This window comes from Sphaerodactylus townsendi, linkage group LG05 (assembly GCF_021028975.2).
Source record: "Sphaerodactylus townsendi isolate TG3544 linkage group LG05, MPM_Stown_v2.3, whole genome shotgun sequence".
NCBI lineage: Eukaryota > Metazoa > Chordata > Lepidosauria > Squamata > Sphaerodactylidae > Sphaerodactylus > Sphaerodactylus townsendi.
Window position 1 is genome coordinate 21,980,709 of NC_059429.1, and position 17,473 is coordinate 21,998,181.

General features: G+C 45.3%; 1 protein-coding gene across 1 annotated transcript in view; it reads right to left on the reverse strand.

The window, feature by feature from the left end:
• Positions 1–1,418: 1,418 nt before the first annotated feature.
• Positions 1,419–17,473, reverse strand: part of USHBP1 (USH1 protein network component harmonin binding protein 1) — a 67,545-nt gene continuing 51,490 nt past the window's right edge. The window contains exons 18-22 of the mRNA XM_048497810.1: positions 10,732–10,800; positions 10,103–10,118; positions 7,791–7,844; positions 2,851–2,933; positions 1,419–1,575 (exon numbers count right to left, since the gene is read on the reverse strand). Coding sequence (XP_048353767.1) covers positions 1,419–1,575; positions 2,851–2,933; positions 7,791–7,844; positions 10,103–10,118; positions 10,732–10,800 — 379 coding nt within the window. The remainder of the gene's footprint in view (positions 1,576–2,850; positions 2,934–7,790; positions 7,845–10,102; positions 10,119–10,731; positions 10,801–17,473) is intronic.

The window sequence follows — 17,473 nt, forward strand, 5'->3', positions numbered from 1 at the left end:
TCTGTACAAGATAAGATTATCAAAGACCCATTGCTGGATTAGATCTCCAATGGCCCTGTAGGGCAAAAACCCCATGTGGACCTTCCCACTTACTAAAAACATGGGAAGACATACAAGGTCATGGATGGGACACACTTTGAAAATCCCAATAAATATGCAAATGATTCTTGTTAACGAAAGTTGTACATTCAAATTGCAGCCAGGAGTTTTGCGGAGTTTTGCGGAGATGTTTTGCCGCTGGAACTTCTGTGGACTAGGAGGCCACGTTACTAGGCACGGACAGAACTGAAGCAATAGCCTCTGACCATGGAATTTCCCATGAACAACATTTTCTCGGTGCTGTCCCCTCAGAAGGTGACCTTCCTTGTGAACTGCAGTCAAGGCAAGACAGAAACAGCCCACACAGGAAAAATTAAAACGTTTCTGTAGAAATGCAGGGCACTGTATTTGAAATCACCTTAGACTGTAGGAAGAAATAGTAATACTTTTCCCCTTTTGCTGCTCTGAAAAAAATGACCAAGAATTGTCACAAATCAGTGTGTAAAAAGGCCGTTTCAAAAAGGTATTCTTTCAATGAATTATAATTGCTTATTAGCTGCTTCTCCTTAGATTGAGGTTGAACTGATATGGGATGAACCAGTGGTGAAGCTGCAACGGGGGGTGGGGCGCCGTGCCGTGGCCATCACGTGGGGGTGGAAATTCACCCCCTGGACCTTCCTCCCAGGGGTGGGGTGTGAGTGGATCGAGGCGGGGCAGGGCATGGGTGGGGCAGATCATTCCCCTGGGTGTTCCCTCTCCCTCCGTCACGGGATGAACATGTGATAAAAAATATATCAAACTGATAAAATGGTAAAAACAGGAAACAAAGGTTAAAAATAGCAAATCAACCGACAACATCAAGGCAAAATATAATTTCCAGCTAAGGTTGTCATATGTCCAGTGCCAGGGAAATGACATCACTTCCTTGCACAATGCTTTAGGAATTCCCCCAATCTCTATGGATTTTACCGTAGAGTTATCATCCGATGTGATGACATTACTTTCTGTTTAACACCACTGAAAGTGGTGTCACAAGATTATGCAACACCTTTACCAGGTCTCCAGCCCCCTCCAGCAGATTGGGTGAATTGGGAAGGCTGAGATCAAAGGCTGGTCATCCAGGAGAGGCGCATTAATGGCTATTATCAAGGAACTTCCATGGTCAAAGGCAGTCTAGCTCTGATTCAGTTGCTGGGGGTAATCGTCGGGCAAGGGTTTGGCTTCTGAGCCCTGCTTGTAGGGCTTCTGGAAGCATGTGGCTGACCACTGCATGAGACAGGATGCTGAACTAGATGGACTAGTGATCCAGGCAGGTAACCAACCTCCAGGTGGGGCCTGAAGAGCTCCCAGAATTACACCTGATCTTCAGGCTACGCTGATCAGTTCCCCTGGAGGAAATTGCAGCTTCGGAGGGTGGGCTCCAACGCATGACATCCCTGCTGATCTCCTTCCCCCGAATCCATCCTCCCCAGGATCTGCTCCCAAATCGCCAGGAACTTCTCAAGCTGAAGTGGGTGGCGTGAGCCAGTGGTGTATCTGCCAGAAGGACATTGGGGGGGGGTCACATTAGATCACATGGGGGTGCCCGGAGCCCCCCTCCAGGCTGCTCCTTCAGCCAGAGAAGCCTGGTGGAGCAGCCTGGACTGAGGGGTGCCTGTCGGGCCTACAGCCAGCCCCCTTCAGCCTTGTGGGGCCGAGCCCACCGGGAGCCCCTCAGCCCGACCCCGGCTGCCTGGGACCGCCACTGCCCTCCTCCACCAGCTATGATAAGTGGGGTGTGGGGGGAGGGGCGCCCTTAACAGGTGTTGCCTTGGGTGCCATTTCCCCCTGGTACGCCTCTGCCCGAGCCACAAGGCTGCTCTGATATTCTCACAGTGCACTGCAAGCCAGCGCTGAATTATTTTTTGTGTCCTGAAACAAAAAAAGCGTTCCAGAGAAGTCTTCTTCAGGACCCCCACCGCTTGCAGCATCTGGCGGCCTTTTTCTTCCCTGCAGCTGAGCCAGGCGCTGATTTATGGCCTGCAGCCTCTCCTCCTCCCCAGTTCCCACTCCTCTCCCGCCGCTGAAATAATAACCACCCCCGACAAAGGAGGAAATCAGATCTGTCCATTTCGGGCCCATCCTCTCCCTCCTCCCCAGACGGACCCCATGTCTGTTTTGACATTTCTGTCCAGCTGGCCACGCCGTTTGATCTTTGGAGGAATTCCGGCCTCCGGCTTCTCTGGAACTGCTTGGCTGACTCAGGGACACAAAAGGAGGGCAAAGGGCAGCTTCAGCCTCTCCCCCCCTCCACCCATTCCTCTCTCTCTCTCTCTCTCTCTCTCTGCGTTTGTGTTATTGTCGCAGCTTTCCAAATATGTGTGTGCGTTCTCACAAGCTGCCAACTACCTTGACAAACAGAATACCCTATCCCTTTAACAGAGGCCGAATCAAATTTTTATTTCTTGGTGATGTTGTTTACCTCCACTGCAGAGAAAGCATGGACTGCCCAGTTCTACACATTATGCCTCCATTAAAGGGATAGGATGTTTTTCTCCAGGCCGCTTGGCAACCCGGCCTCAGAGTCGCCAACTCCAGGCTCAAAAATATCTGAAGGTTTGAGGATGGAGTCTTGGAGGGTGAGCTTTAGGATGGGGAGGAGCCTCAGCAGGGTATAATGCCATACATTTCCAAAGCAGACATTTCCTCCAGAAAAATTGGACCACATGTTTTAAATAAAAAAGAATGAATGAATGAATGAATGAATGAATGAATGAATGAATGAATGAATGAATAAGCAAGCTATCTATGTCATCCAGAGGTCAGCTGTACTTAGGGGGACCTTCAGCTTCCACCTGAAGGTTGACAACTCTACCTTGAACCCCCTCCCCCAAGATATTCCAGCCGTCCTTTTCCTCATATGTGGGGGAGGGTGTTTTACAATGTTCGGCTCACCTACTTCTCAAGGTGTCTGTTGTAAAGAGAGGAAGGGAAAGAAGTTTGTTAGCCACCTTGAGTCTCCTTACAGGAGGGGTAGGTGAGGTATAAATCCAAACTCCTCCTCCTCCTCCTCCTTCTCAAGGTCGGCTCACCTACTTCTCAAGGTGTCTGTTGTAAAGAGAGGAAGGGAAAGAAGTTTGTTAGCCACCTTGAGTCTCCTTACAGGAGAGGTAGGTGAGGTATAAATCCAAACTCCTCCTCCTCCTCTCCTCCTTTGGTGGGACAAAGAAATAAAGACTGAATCATCATGATCACACGCTTAAGGGAAGCTAGCTCAGAAACAAATCAGGCAAAACACTGCAGTAAAAGCAGGCAATACAACAATAGAGAAAAAGTTAACTGGAAACATTTCCTCAACCGAATGGGGGGTAAAACGTGTGCGAGTCCTTGGGAATAAGCAGCATTTGCAGGCAGGATACATTGTAAAACAACATGCAAAAAAAAAGCTGAGGGATGAAAAAGGAAGGGGAAGGTCCACTTTGACTACCAATGCAAGTCCATACACCCAATTAGAATGATAAGCAAAAATTGACAAAAATATCTCAAATTCATGCATGGACATGAGCAGTAAGACACCGTGTGAGGCCAGCTATTTTCATACACTGCACTGACAGCTTCTCAAGCCCCTCCTTTCTTTCAGAGACCCAGAACATCGACAGAAGGTTGTGTATAAGGTGAGCAGCCCAACCCACAAACTATACCAAAATGGTGCAGGAAAGGGAGCATGTCCAAATATGACCACTGTTCTTCCATATTCCAGTCCTGTATCTCTTTCCAGAGGTGGGATCCAGCAGGTTCTCACAGGTTCCCGAGAGTAGGTTATTAATTATTTGTGTGTGCCGAGAAGGGGGTTACTAATTGGTGATTTTGCCACGTGATTTTTGCCTTAGTTACGCCCCTCCTCTCAGCAGTAGCGCACAGAACTTGAAGCAGTCTAGCAGGAGGTGCACCAGCATGCGTGGCAGCCTGTGCCTGCGTGCATTCATTTCCTGCCCAAGGACCAGCGCAGCGGCTGCATCCTTGCCACAGCCCCGCCCAGGAATGCCCCACCCCCGTTGTGCCCCGCCCAGCCCCATTGGTACTATGCCACAGTTTGAATCCCACCACCATGGGAACCTGTTACTAAAATTTTTGGATCCCACCACTGTCTCTTTCCTTTGTGTTGAGAAAATACCAGAGGCATTCCTGTTCCCTTGTTGAGACCCCCCCCCAATCCTGACCCCCCTCCCCCAATCAGGACCAATCAAAGCAGAAGAACAATCCACTGCTTTGTCAAAGACTTTCACGGCCGGATTCAACTGGTTGTGGTGGGTTTTCTGGGCTGTGTGGCCGTGGTTTGGTGGATCTTGTTCCTAACGTTCCGCCTGCATCTGTGGCTGGCATCTTCAGAGGTGTAGCACAGAGGGAAGTCTGTTACACACTGTGTCTAGAGAAAAGGGAATATTTGGGGTATATATTGTCCATATTCCAGGGCGGGGAACCAATCAGTAAGTGTTTGGGTGGAACTTGTTATGCAAAGATGTGGTAGATAGTATTGTATTGCGGGTGGGGCTTATCAGTCCATGGAGTGATTCACTTTTTCATGCCCTGTAGCAGCAGCAGTATTGGTGAATGCAGATCCTATGTTTGGGTGGAGTCTATTGTTCATGAACTTAGCATGCCCTTGGGGTTTGCTTTTGGTGCTTTCTTTTTCCTCTATGTGTCTAGTCTTCACCATCTCTAACAAAGACAGATATGTCCAGATAGAACGGTGAATAACACAAGCCAAAGCCGGTTTGCATAGATAGACAGCTGAGCACTCTGCAACCTTGAAGAAATCTTATGAATATCAAGGAAAACTTTTGCTGCTACACCCATTAAAGTATTCTGAATGCCAGGAATTTGAACCAATTCCCATTATTGGTTCTATTCTTATTTATTAAAATACCTAATTTTGCCTTTTTACCAACCACCAGGGTTCAACATGTAAAGTTGGCAGTGCAATTCTGTGCTAATTTACTCAGAAGTCAGCTCCAGTTCATTCAGTGGGCCTTACTACTTATCTAAAGTGCATCCTCAGAGATTCCTTTACTTCCAAATTTCTCTCCAGTTGCCCTAATGAAACGTTGAGGGCCTTTTTCTTTTGATATGGATTTATGTCATTTAAACTATGGTTACAATGTCAGAGAAAACCGTCACAATCAGATTTAGCATGAAGTAGAGGAGTTTATATGAAGGAAACTTCTGTTCTAATGAATCTGAAGTAGAAGCTTTTGAATAATTGAAGAGAGTATTAAAGAGCAAGAGGAGAATAGATGAGAGGAAGTTGAAAAATTAGATTGAAGAGAGAGACAGAGGGAGAGAGAGAGAAAGAGATATGAATCTGGGTTTGATGGCATGGGAAGATGAAAGGGGCAGCCATTAAATTTTAATTATACAATTTTAAATAATCCCAGGATAAAATAAACTGACAATTACCAAGGATAGAAGCTCATCTTTCCCTTTATGATGTTTTATATATTTTGGCTTTCTGGCCATATAAGAAATGGAAACAATAAAAATGCTTTTGGCATTAAACGTAGCTGGGCTGAACAGTCCCTTCAAAAGAAGGCAATTGAAATGACAGAGAAAATATAAAAAATGGAGAGAGTTTCTTGCCAGAGACGTGTTTCAGAAAAGAATAATGTGTTAAGAAAGCTCCCCACTCTGTGTTTTCAAAATGCATAAGGTGCAAAAATAGAACGCTCCCCCCCCCCGCAACAAATCATTAAATTCTACCTGTAAAGAATATTTAAATTCCACCTGTAGATACTACTAGATCACTCAGAATGGCCGTGTCAAGCCCAATTTCATTAGATCTCAGAAGCTAAGCAGGGCTGGCTCTGGTTACTATTCAGATGGGAGACCACCAAGGAAGTCCAGGGTCACGATGTAGAGTCAAGCAAAGGCAAACCTCCTCTGAGCATTTCTTGCCTTGAAAACTCTGTGAGATCACTATAAGCCAGCTGGTCTTGATGGCACTTTCCACCACCAGATTGCCTTTCCTCTCACAAAGTGTACTCCAGACAGTTTCTGATACAGTTGACACAAGCAGCATGAACCATGAAATTGCTTCCTGAAACCCAGCATAGCAGCCTAATAGACCTGACTAGTCTGATCTCATCGGAGTTCAGAAGTTAAGCGGGCATGGCCGCTGTTTGCCCTTGAATGGGATGCTGCTTAGGAAGACAGGAAGAGGAAGGCGATGGCCAACCATCTCTTGCCTTGAAAACTCCATGGTCCTAGGAGTGGTCAGGTGTCAGTTGTGACTTAATGGCACACAGTTATTATTAAAGGCCAGCATGTATATATTGGAGCAGTAATAGAGTAAACTTATACTGGCAGTCTAAAACCAAGAATAGAAAACGAAACACTCTTCCAGACAGAACCAACTTGTACATTCTGCATAAAGGAAGGAGGAGGTCAGAGGCGTAGCTCCAAGGGGACAGGGGGTGCACGACACACCGGGTGCATGTCCCTGTGAGGGCATGGTGAGGGCGTTCCGGGAGCAGGGCAGGGGTGTTCCCCGGTGGAATAGGGGCAGAGGACACACAAGTGCACCGGGAACTTTTCTCCCTCACCACACCTCTGGAGGAGGTCATACCTCCAGTAGCTGGTTCCAAAGTTCTGGGGCCACCAACAAGGAAGTCCTGGAGTGGGCCACTAAAATCCGAACTTCCCAGTGGGTGGTAACAGAGGGGGAGATGTGACATGGTCAGCAGAGAAACCATATTATAATTGCATCAAGATAAGTGGGTTGTTGATGTTGTCATTGGTTTTGCAATACATTGTGGATGTGCTTATGTGAGAAAGGTGAGGCAAATCTCCACATACCCCAGAATCCATTTTCGAAGTTCTTCTAATCAGACCAGAATTAAGAAGAAACAGAATTAGCAGCGAAAATTGCAGATCGGTAAAGGCTCAGCAAAGGGAAATCCATTCATCTCCTGTGGTCTGTTGCAGCGGGAAGGTATTGGTGGTACTGTAATTGTGGGCCGCTTAGGAGACATCTCTGAGGCTCCGCCAACATCAGCGAGGCCAATTAAGAGGGCCCACCCACCGATGCTAATGGATCCAATTGCTTTGCAGAATGCTCTATGGGATTTCCTGTTGATGTCAGCCTTCCTGTCACCAGCCCGGATCGATGGAACAACTTAACTCAGGCTTTGACATTTTTATGCACTTGGTTTGCATAAAGATCGCTCAGGGAATTCCACAGCCACAGAAGCCATGTCTGCAAGGAAAACATCTCCCACAGAAAACTGTATGTGTTTTGCGTGGTCAGTTGGAGGAAATGAACGGGAGCAGCTGAGCTGGGAGTAGGAATGCCAGCCTCCAGGTAGGACCTGGGTTCTTCTGGAATTCCAGCTCCACTTCAGATTACCGAGATCTGTTCACCTGAAGAAAATGGATGCTTGGAGGTTGGGCAGCATGGCATTGTACTCCACTCAGGTCTAGGGTTACCAGTTCTAGGGTGAAAAACTCCTGGAGATTTGGGAGGCGGAGCCTGAGCAGGATGTGGTTTGGGAAGGGAAGGGACTTCAATGGAGTTTAATGTCACAGAGTCCACCTTCCAAGACAGCCATTTTCTCCAGGTGAACTGATTTCTGTTGCCTGGAGACCAGTTGTAATAGTGCGAGATCTCCAGTTAGCTCCCGGAGGCTGGCAATCCTATTGAGATCCCTGTCCTCCCTGGACTGTGTCCTCAAATCTCCAAGAGTTTCCCAGATTGGATCGGGCAACCCACCCCTCACCCCATCCTGCACTGGTGGGGCGGGGGCAGGACCTGCCAAATCTAGCTGGGAGGTCTGTGGAGTCCAGAGGAAAGAGGGTGTTCTAGTTTTGTTTGCCCTCTATTTATTTATTTGGTTGAGCCATATGCCACTTTGAAACCCCTCCAGCTCCTGCCTCCGCGCAAATTTCTTTAAATTTTTCCCAAAATCAAATTATATGAAAAGTACTACAGTGGAGTCAAGCACCTGTTGGAAGTAGCAATGTCTAATGTGCAAAGAAACTGAGAAGAAGACCCTGCAGGGAGCAGGCAAGTGGCCGGCTGGAGAGGACTGTAAGGTTAATGACCACTCTGTCCTTTTGTGTCACCTCTTGTCTGTCCTTCGAATGATACGCTCAAGATCTAATTTATTTATTTATTTTATTTATTGTTTAGATTTGTATACCGCCCCATCCCCAAAGGGCTCTGGAAGGTGTACAACAAAATCAACACATGTACAATTTATAACTAGAGATCACAATAAGTGACCACATAAACAATTATTACATTTACTAAAATCCATTAAAACAGTGGTCAATACAATAATAACAGGCGTCCCATAACCCAATTTATTAAAAAGCCTCCCCAAAAGGGGGGAATGGCCGGACTCCTCCCTAGGAGGGTAACATAGATGTAGACAAAAATAGGGTGGTAAAAAGTAAGTGAGTAAGGGGAGGGAGCCCAACTCAGTGACTGGACACTTCTTCTGGGAAGTTTGTTGCAGAGACTCCTCCTAGCTAGCAAGACAGCAGCTTGCTATCTTTCCTTCTTTCCTATCCTAAATATAGTTCCTCATATACATTTACCTTTTACCCTTTTTAACCAGCATGTTAGCTGCTATTCTGTGCAGAAAAACCCAACAGAACCATCATTAACCAGTTATATTGCACGGCTCTCCAAAACAAAAACGTTTACAATTTTTCCGGGAAGTCCAAAAATAAATGACCCACTGGCCTCATTACAGCACCTTACTGAAGGAGTGTTACCTGAAGGAATAGAAACACATAGCCTGCCCACCCCCCACCCCCACCCCCCAAAAACATGCTTGCTTCTGTGGCAGTCCATTGTCAATTTACTCCTGCAAAAGTAACTTTCATTCCCCCTTACCCCACTCACCTTTGCCCGAGGTTTGCTGCGGGCAATTCCCGGCGCGCGCCCTGGCTTCCCCACGACCCCGCGCTCTGTGCGGGGTCTTCAAAAGGCGCCAGGAATTCCACACGTCGAGGGGGCGGGAGAGAGGCAGCGTCGGGGCGGCTGCGTTCTCGCCGCCCCTGAAGTGGGGAAGGGAGCTGGACCCCGCGCCCCTTGAGGAGAGTAGCGCGGGGCTTAAGGAAAGTGGGGAAAGGGCCATTGTAAATTTCACTCCCTCCTAACTGCAGACACATGCTAACCGGAGGTGAAATTGTCAAAGCTGATGCAACAGACCTGGCTTGCGTCTGCCTTAAGTTACATTGCTACTGTGATATGACAAGGGAGTGGGGAGGGTAAAATTCCTTTTGGGGAAAAAAGGGAAGAGTGGCTGAAGGGGAGGTTGAACGATTACACAGGGGCACGGATGAGGGTCAGGTGTTTAGTGGACCAGGGAAATAAGGAACGTTTCAACATGATCACACGCACAAGGAAAGCTCGCTCGGAAACAGATTGAAAAAAACATTGCAGTAAAAGTGCTCAGGGAAACAGTGAAGGAAAAATGAAGGGGAAATGTTTCTGGGACTGAATGGAGAGGGGAAACATCATGCTGGCAGGGGATGATGATATTGTACACCGCCCTGAGCCCCTCGGGGATAGGGCGGTATATTAAATCAAATAAATAATAATAATAATAACTGTAGTCCATAACATCTGTAGGGCTGCGAGTTTGACACCTGTGCCATAGAGTCCACCCTCCAGAGCAACCATCTTCTCCTGTGGGAAGGAGCAGCAGTGGCATAGCTCTTAACAGCAGGTGCATTCTTATCTGGAGAACCGGGTTTGATTCCCCACTCTGCCGCTTTAGCTGTGGAGGCTTATCTGGGGAATTCAGATTAGCTTGTGCACTCCAACACACGCCAGCTGGGTGACCTTGGGCTAGTCACAGCTTCTCGGAGTTCTCTCAGCTGCACCCACTTCACAGGGTGTTTGTTGTGAGGAAGGGCAAGGAGATTGTAAGCCCCTTTGAATCTCCTACAGGAGAGAAAGAGGGGATATAAATCCAAACTCCTCCTCCTCCTCCTCCTCCTCTTCTTCTTCTTCTTCTTCTTCTTCTGAGCAACTGATCTCTGTAGTCTGTAACTCCAGGGCATCCCCAGGTCTCACCTGGAGGTTGGCATCCCTAGGTGAGAGGGAGCAAGGGCATGACCGTGAGGAAGGCAATTTTTTCACATGTTCATGCAGTGTCCTACTTGTAGCTGTGGGAGGTCAAAGTTCAGAACACCTGCTGAGGATCATCTCATCTCCAATGGAGGCGGTCAGTACAGGCCTAGATGTGTTTGCTTTTAGGCATCAGGAAGCATGGGAGGTATTGCAGCTGCTGAGAAATCTGAAATGGGGAGGGGGGGGGGAGTACAGTCTTGCACAGAAGAGCCAGGAATGCGCAGCAGTGGCTTTGATGTCAGGAATGTGCCACGGGTGCCTCCCCCTCTGCATGTTTTCAAGGAGGAAGAGGAGTTTGTTTCTGAGGGAAGGATCATTGGGGGTGGGGGTGGGAGGGAGGGGTTCAGAGGGTCAAGGAGCTGGCATCGCCCTGGGAGGCAAGAACGTGTTTGGCTCCTCTGAGCTCCCCCCAGCCCAGTCCAGGAGCTAACCCCCGTCCCTCCCTCTGACGTGTGGAGACCTCTGGCCTCTCGGCTCGCCAGACCAAGTCAACATTTGACCTTGGTTGGGTCTCACACGCAAGGCAGGAAGGGAAAGACGCCCAACAAAGGCCAGATCCCCACCCACCGCACCAGGCGGCCGGGAGGAACATCTGTTGGGGCTGGACGGAGCGGTGGCCTAGCGAATGGAGCTGCCTGCATCTGTAAGACAGCCGAGGCGGAGGCAGGGGGCCGCACACCCTCCCACGGCCCCCTCCTCCCGGACTCCCAGATGGGATCAATCACGGAACACGCCAAGAATCATGCGGTGTAGGAGACAAAAGTCTCCTGGCTGGGCTTCTTTCTTCCTCCTTCACTCCTTTTGCACCTTTCTCCCCAGGAGGGACCCAAAGCCTCACTCTCCTCTTCTCTGTTTTATACTCACATAAATCCTGCAAGGTAGGTCAGGCCGAGAGGGTGTCGCTGGCCCACATTCATCCAGCAAAATTCCATGGCAGAGGGAGGATTCAAACCTGAGCGTCCCAGTTCCTTGTCTTCCTCAATGTTGCCAATGTGATGATGTCAAATAATAATAATAATAAGCCTTTATTTGGCATAACAATAATCATAACACAATAAAAAACCTGAGATAAAAGGTGTACAAATACAAAGGTTTAAGATAAAAGGTATACAAATACAAAGGTTTAAGATAAAATATAAATTATTGATTGTGCATCACCTCCAGTAAAAATTGTGCAACCAATTCACAAGTTTCATTGTCAGAATTGTCCAGAAGAAAAGGAAGTCTACTTGATTCTTCCATTTCACTAGGTATCCTAGAAAGAATGTTGGAATATTTTGATCTGATATTAGCAGATTTAGGGCAGCAAGCAGTTGATGTGCCAATGTTTCAATTTGTTGTTCACCACAAGAGCATACCCTTTCGCTCATTTCCAAGTTGTTAAATCTACCACGCAATAAAACGGAGGGAAAACATTGAAGCGAGCAAGTGTGAGGGCTCTTCTCTGCATTGGATTCGTCAAAAAAATACAAATAGGGAGCCATCCTGTTTTGATATAGGGGTATTGAAAGATGTAAGGGTGAACAAGTTTTCATAGCAGCCCTAAATAAATTAATCAATTCGCTTTCCAACAATTTTTTTGTTTTAACAAGTTGTAGGATTCTGAACTAGATAGCCGAGAAAAAGCTTTAGAGTCGAGAGATATACCAAGTGATTCAATCTTTCTTTCTTCGAGTCAGAGAGAACCATGGATTGTAGCACTGAGTATCAGACAAAAGTAGGTAGAATCCCAGCAGAGTGCTCATCATGTGCGAGAAAATGCAGGCCATGAAGCCAAAATTTAAAAGCTCTCAGCCAAGCCCTATAAACTAATGAGTTTTTTTTTGGCTCCAGTTCCTAAACAGAGGGCCGCGATCATCCCGGATTTCTACACAATTTGGCAGGCCACATAATTTTTTTTTACGGAGAAAATTTGGATTGGACAGTCATTCAAGGAGTCGATCAACTGCTTGGAGCCAGATAAGGTACTCCATAAAAGTAACTCGCGCTTTCTATCTTAGGGGAGTTAAAGATTTTTTTAGTGCTGCTGGGACAAGTGAGTGGCCCCTTTCCATAAAAAAGAAGCGTGCAACTGGCAGAATAACTGATGGTAGCACCTGCCAATAGCTAGCTTTTTGTGGGGTAACCAAGGAGAGGTTATAAGAAAATGTAATTCCAAGATATTTAGCTATTGGTTCAACCTGCTCCACTGGCACTTTATTAATCGCCCAGTTATGTTTTTGTGTATTGCTCTTGGCAAAGATCAAAAATCTTGAGATCTTTTGATAATTGATGACTAGTCCGTTCATCTGTACAATGTACTGCCCACATCTATTCAGCAGTCAGACTAAGTCCAACTTTTGAAGCCCGAGATAGAAGGATGGTATCATCAGCATATAGAAGCATATTGGAATATGTCCTTGGAGCCTAATTTAGGGGGGCATGGTTATTAATTTCCAATATAAGGCTGATGGAAGGGTCACTCAAAGAAATAGAATTCAGAAAAGGGTTGAGATTGCTAACACACAGCCTTGCCTCACACACTGCTTTAAAAGGTAGAGAAATAGAATCAGTCATGAGACCTTCACGTGAGCACACTTAACTCTGCAGTTTGTGTTGGTATAAAGTTGCCTGATTAAGAAAAAGAAGTTTATTGTCTATTCCTTGTATAGCCAGATTTATTCCAAAAGGCGTTCCTCTAGAGAGACTGTGTCAAAAGCTGCCTTCAAATCAATGAAGGCATAAGCATAAAGTTTGCTTCTTGGACTTTTGGAGTATTTATTAACCAAATGCGTAAGAAGCTTTTAGCACATCAGTCTAACGTGGATTTCCCCTAAGTGATTGAAGCCCTTATTTGCTCTGGGCCAATGATGTTCTGATGAATCGTCCCAAGAGGCCTGTAGTTTGGGTAGAAGTGTCCTTTAGCATATATTTTCCCAATGACTGGAGATGTCAAATCTAATTGGGCGGAAGTTGGCAGGATCACGATGGGTCTACCTTTTATAAATAGGTAACAATGACTGCCAGATAGCCATAGGCTTTAGGAATGAAGGCCTGAGTCATTGATTTGGAGTGAATAGATTGGCCAAAAAGGGGTGCTTACCCACCACTCCTATATCGCGACTTCAGTATCTCTGGGGAAATTATATCTGGGCCAGAGGCTTTTCTGGGGTTTTCAATTCAGTTATTAGATCCATGATTTCCTAGGGAGTTTGTAAACAGGAGGCCATTTGGAATCATCTAATGATGATGAGATGGATGATAAAATGTTACTGGTCTTCTTCCTTTTGGAACAAGCTTCGCTAAAATGATCTATCAAGAGCAAACCCTTCAGGAGAATGGAAGAAAACGCCCTCATTTTATTGGAGTCAAGTCTGTTTGTCAAAGGCCCAAAACTTTGTCTTGGAGTCATTGGAGATTACAACTTGATATAAGCGATCCCACTGATTCTATGCATACTGAACCTGTTTCTCCTTTTCATTTAAAAGAACAATGAAGAAGTAGTTTTATATTGAACTAGCTGATTGCGCGACACAGGTGATTTCTAAATCTCTTGAATTGTTGAGTAAGATGCAATCCCAGAATTAGTTTGTTTTAATTCATGGCACTCTTTGTCAAACCAGGGGAGCACCTCTAGTGCTGTATGGAGGTTTCTGCTTAACGGACTTTACAAGATAGTCTGTGATATACTTTGATTAATGTTTCAAAAAATTGTCGAATTGCCACACAAGGCGAACCTGCCTTATAAAAAGCACTTAAGAGATTACCTAGATGCTGTGAGAATTAATAAATGCAGCTCATTGGCGGTAAGGAGCCAAAATGGGATGTCCAGAAAAGCGTGAAGGTAAAACAATACTTGCTTTAAGATAATGTATCCATAGGAACGTCCACCCCCTCTTCCTGATGGAGAACAAAGGTTAAGTGAGGAGGTGATCTCCTAGTAGAAGGGTCTCCTATCTTAAAAAGGAGAAGCCTGGACTGAAGTTCTTAATTTTGGTGACATAAAACAATATCAATTCTATAACACTGTTCCCCAGCCGTACTAACTCTAAATGTGAAATTATTAGAACTTAAGTCATAGCATGTTTTAGAACCATTGAGCCACTGTAACATGTTATGTTTGATAGCGAATTCGATCAGATTCCTAGCAGCAGTGTAATTGAAGTCTGGGTATCCTATCAGAATGACGCTTCTGATGGAAGTAAGAGTGAGATAGACATAATCAAGTTATCATCTATAACCCTTCCACGTTCCAAATATGAGGTTAGATTATTACCCACTTCTTTCGCATTGAAATCCCCCCAATATAGTAATTTCAAGTTGAAGGAATATTTTAAGTTCCTAGCTCCTCAACAAACGAGGAACTAGAATTCTTGCCACGGCAGTCTGCATCCACGAGAGCGTTATTATTAAGCACCAGGGGAAGTAGGATATGCGTGTGATAATGAATATCAGTGATGGAGAATGTGTGTTTACCCAATTAATCAGCAATGCGCTTGAATTAAAGTGGGAGGGGTTGATAGAATTTTTTGCTTGGCATAGAGACAGAAATTAAAATGCAGAAAGGACCACCAGAGAAGAGACGAAGCCGGAGCCCATTGCATTTAATTGCTGGGGAGCAGAAGGCCCTGTAGCCCCTCAAAATCTATAGGATGATATAGCCAAGTTTCCTGGTAAGAGAATTGATCTGCTTTTCTCCAGATATTTGAAAGAGAAGTTTGGGTTCCCCACATTTATTCCTCCACCCCCCGCAGATATTCCAAGACAGAACCGAAAGAGAATCAAATTGTTTTTTGGCGCCAGGTGGAAGAATCCAGGGATGAGAATTGCTGAGTAGAGAATGCTGTAATGCAGCCATTGAAGGATGTTCTCTTTATGAGAGGCTGCATTGCACAGCTGGAGAGAATGCCACCAGCAGACCTCTTGGAGGGAGGGACCAAGTATTCTGGAGCACTGTCAAGGTGAGGGACTTCCCAGCCGTTGGTTGCTCAGAGTTCCCTTGGCACTCCTCACGCTTCTCACACACTGAGGCTCTGTTTCCGCTGTTTCCGCTCTGTGTCATAAGCGTCCATTTCCCAGTCAATGTATACGATGATAGTATTGTGGGAGACTAGCAGTCTAGAGAGTCAGTAAGAGTCGGCCTTAACAGCAAAGGAAGCACTCTTGGTTTGTGGCAGGATAGAGGACCATTGGCTTCAATACATTACTAGAATCTTCTTGTTGGTGCATTATCAAATCCTTATCCATATTATTCCAAGAAAGGTTTAATAAACTGAAACTTATTTTATTAGGGCATGGTGTTATTGCCTACTTCTCCCTACCTGAGAATGTAATTCTACAACTTTGCACTCAGGTGCTTTTTGCCTAATAGTTGTTTCAGTTATAACCAAAACTTCCTGCTGAAGTCCTTGTTTGTGCTTGTAGTTGATATTTGCCTCTAGGTGCTTGGATTGTGATGGATCATGCCAATTGATTTCTATTAGATTCTTGTGCCTGATTTTGCCTCTCTGTTTCGTTGACCATCTCAGGATTCTTAGGGTTTCAACTGGTTTTGGATCGAACTTCCCATTAAGTAAGGTATATTAGGAAGTTGAAGCAGCAGTGGGCTCTACGCACTTGTCCAAAGTCGCAACTCCCATAATTCGAGTAGTTTCTTGCTTGGATTTTCTTCTTTATGTTGGGTGTTTGCTTTTCCTGTATTTAGTGGAGTAGATCATTGTACATATGTTCTTCTGTTTCTTTTTTTAGAGGTGAAGGAACTGAGAATCCCAAGAGACAATTGTGCTACCAATTGTCTCCAATCACGATTAATTAAATCTTGGGTTGGAAGACTGAGCTTTGGCACGATTCTGGGCTCAGTTCCAATAAAGATTTGGTGGTGACAGTTGTATTTTTAAACGCATTCTCACCACATGTATATCATATTTTTTCTTTTTGCAGATAGTCCTTAATTTTAAAAAGTCTGTTAGGAGTCATAGTTTGCGTAGAAAAGTAAGGAGCAAGTCTTCTGTAGTAATACCCATTTTAGGGAAGCGTCTCAAATCTTAAAAGATATAAATCTGCTGGGTTTTGCAGTGCAATAAGGCAGCAAAGTGATTGTCTAATCAGGAGGTATGGTGTCCCAACGATATGCATTCAGACTGGACTCTCTAATATACAAAGTTATTTGCTCCCTTTGCAAAAGCTTAGGGATTGGAAATTCAGTTTAGAGTGCAGAGATTTGGTTTCTGAGATTTAAAATGAGAACTGAATTGTTCTCCTACTAGCAGAGAAGATTGATTGCTAAATTGCTCCATTGTTTGGACTGAGCCTATTCAAGTGACTCTAGTTTTAGTTCAATATTGTTAAAATTGTCCAAAAGAAGTTCCAAGGTTTTGGAAATAAGCATGACTTGGCAAGTAAGTAAAATCAGTCTCAATGCGGGGCGTTTTGCTTAAGTATGTAGTGTGACCAAAGCTCGAGGAGACAGGGGAGTGCATGATTCTCATTCAAGGCAGCATCTTCGCTATGTTGTTGAAGTTCAACTTCTAAAACAGCAAACCCTATTTTCCAGAGTCAACATCTGTTAGCAGTTCCTCAACTGTGGAATCTATCTTGAAAGTAGTTAGCTATTTTACTTTGTTTTTGTTTTCTGCCCAGATACCAATTGGGGGAGGACCGCCTGGCGTTTCCTGTTTCCCATATTTTCTCCAAACAAGAACAATATTTACACAAGGAGAAGTAAAAAATCACATAAACAGCAAAAAGCTCCTCGTACTTAACTACAGCTGGAGTAATTTTACTAACTAAAAACTGCTCAGCAGCGTCGAGTTGCAAGCTCATTCCAACTTGGAGGAATTCAAAACATTTAGAGCAACTTATTCAAGCTTGATGGAATTATTATAAGACGGCAGAAGGTTAAAAATATGATAAAAGTTAATAAATATTTGGTAAAAGTTAATAAATATTTGGTAAAAGTTAATAAATATTTGATAAAAGACTTGCGGAGAAGGTAAAAGCGTGCTTCCCTCACGCCTGCCGGAACCGGACGTCCTCGTGATGATGTCAAATGTATGGCCGAAGGCTTTCACGGACGGAATCACTGGGGGGTTGTGTGGTTTCCGGGCTGTATGGCTGTGTTCTAGTAGCATTTTTTCCCTGACATTTCGCCTGCATCTGTGGCTGGCATCAGGAGCAGCAGTGGCGTAGGAGGTTAAGAGCTCGTGTATCTAATCTGGAGGAACCGGGTTTGATTCCCAGCTCTGCCACCTGAGCTGTGAAGGCTTATCTGGGGAATTCAGATTAGCCTGTGCTCTCCCACACACACCAGCTGGGTGACCTTGGGCTAGTCACAGC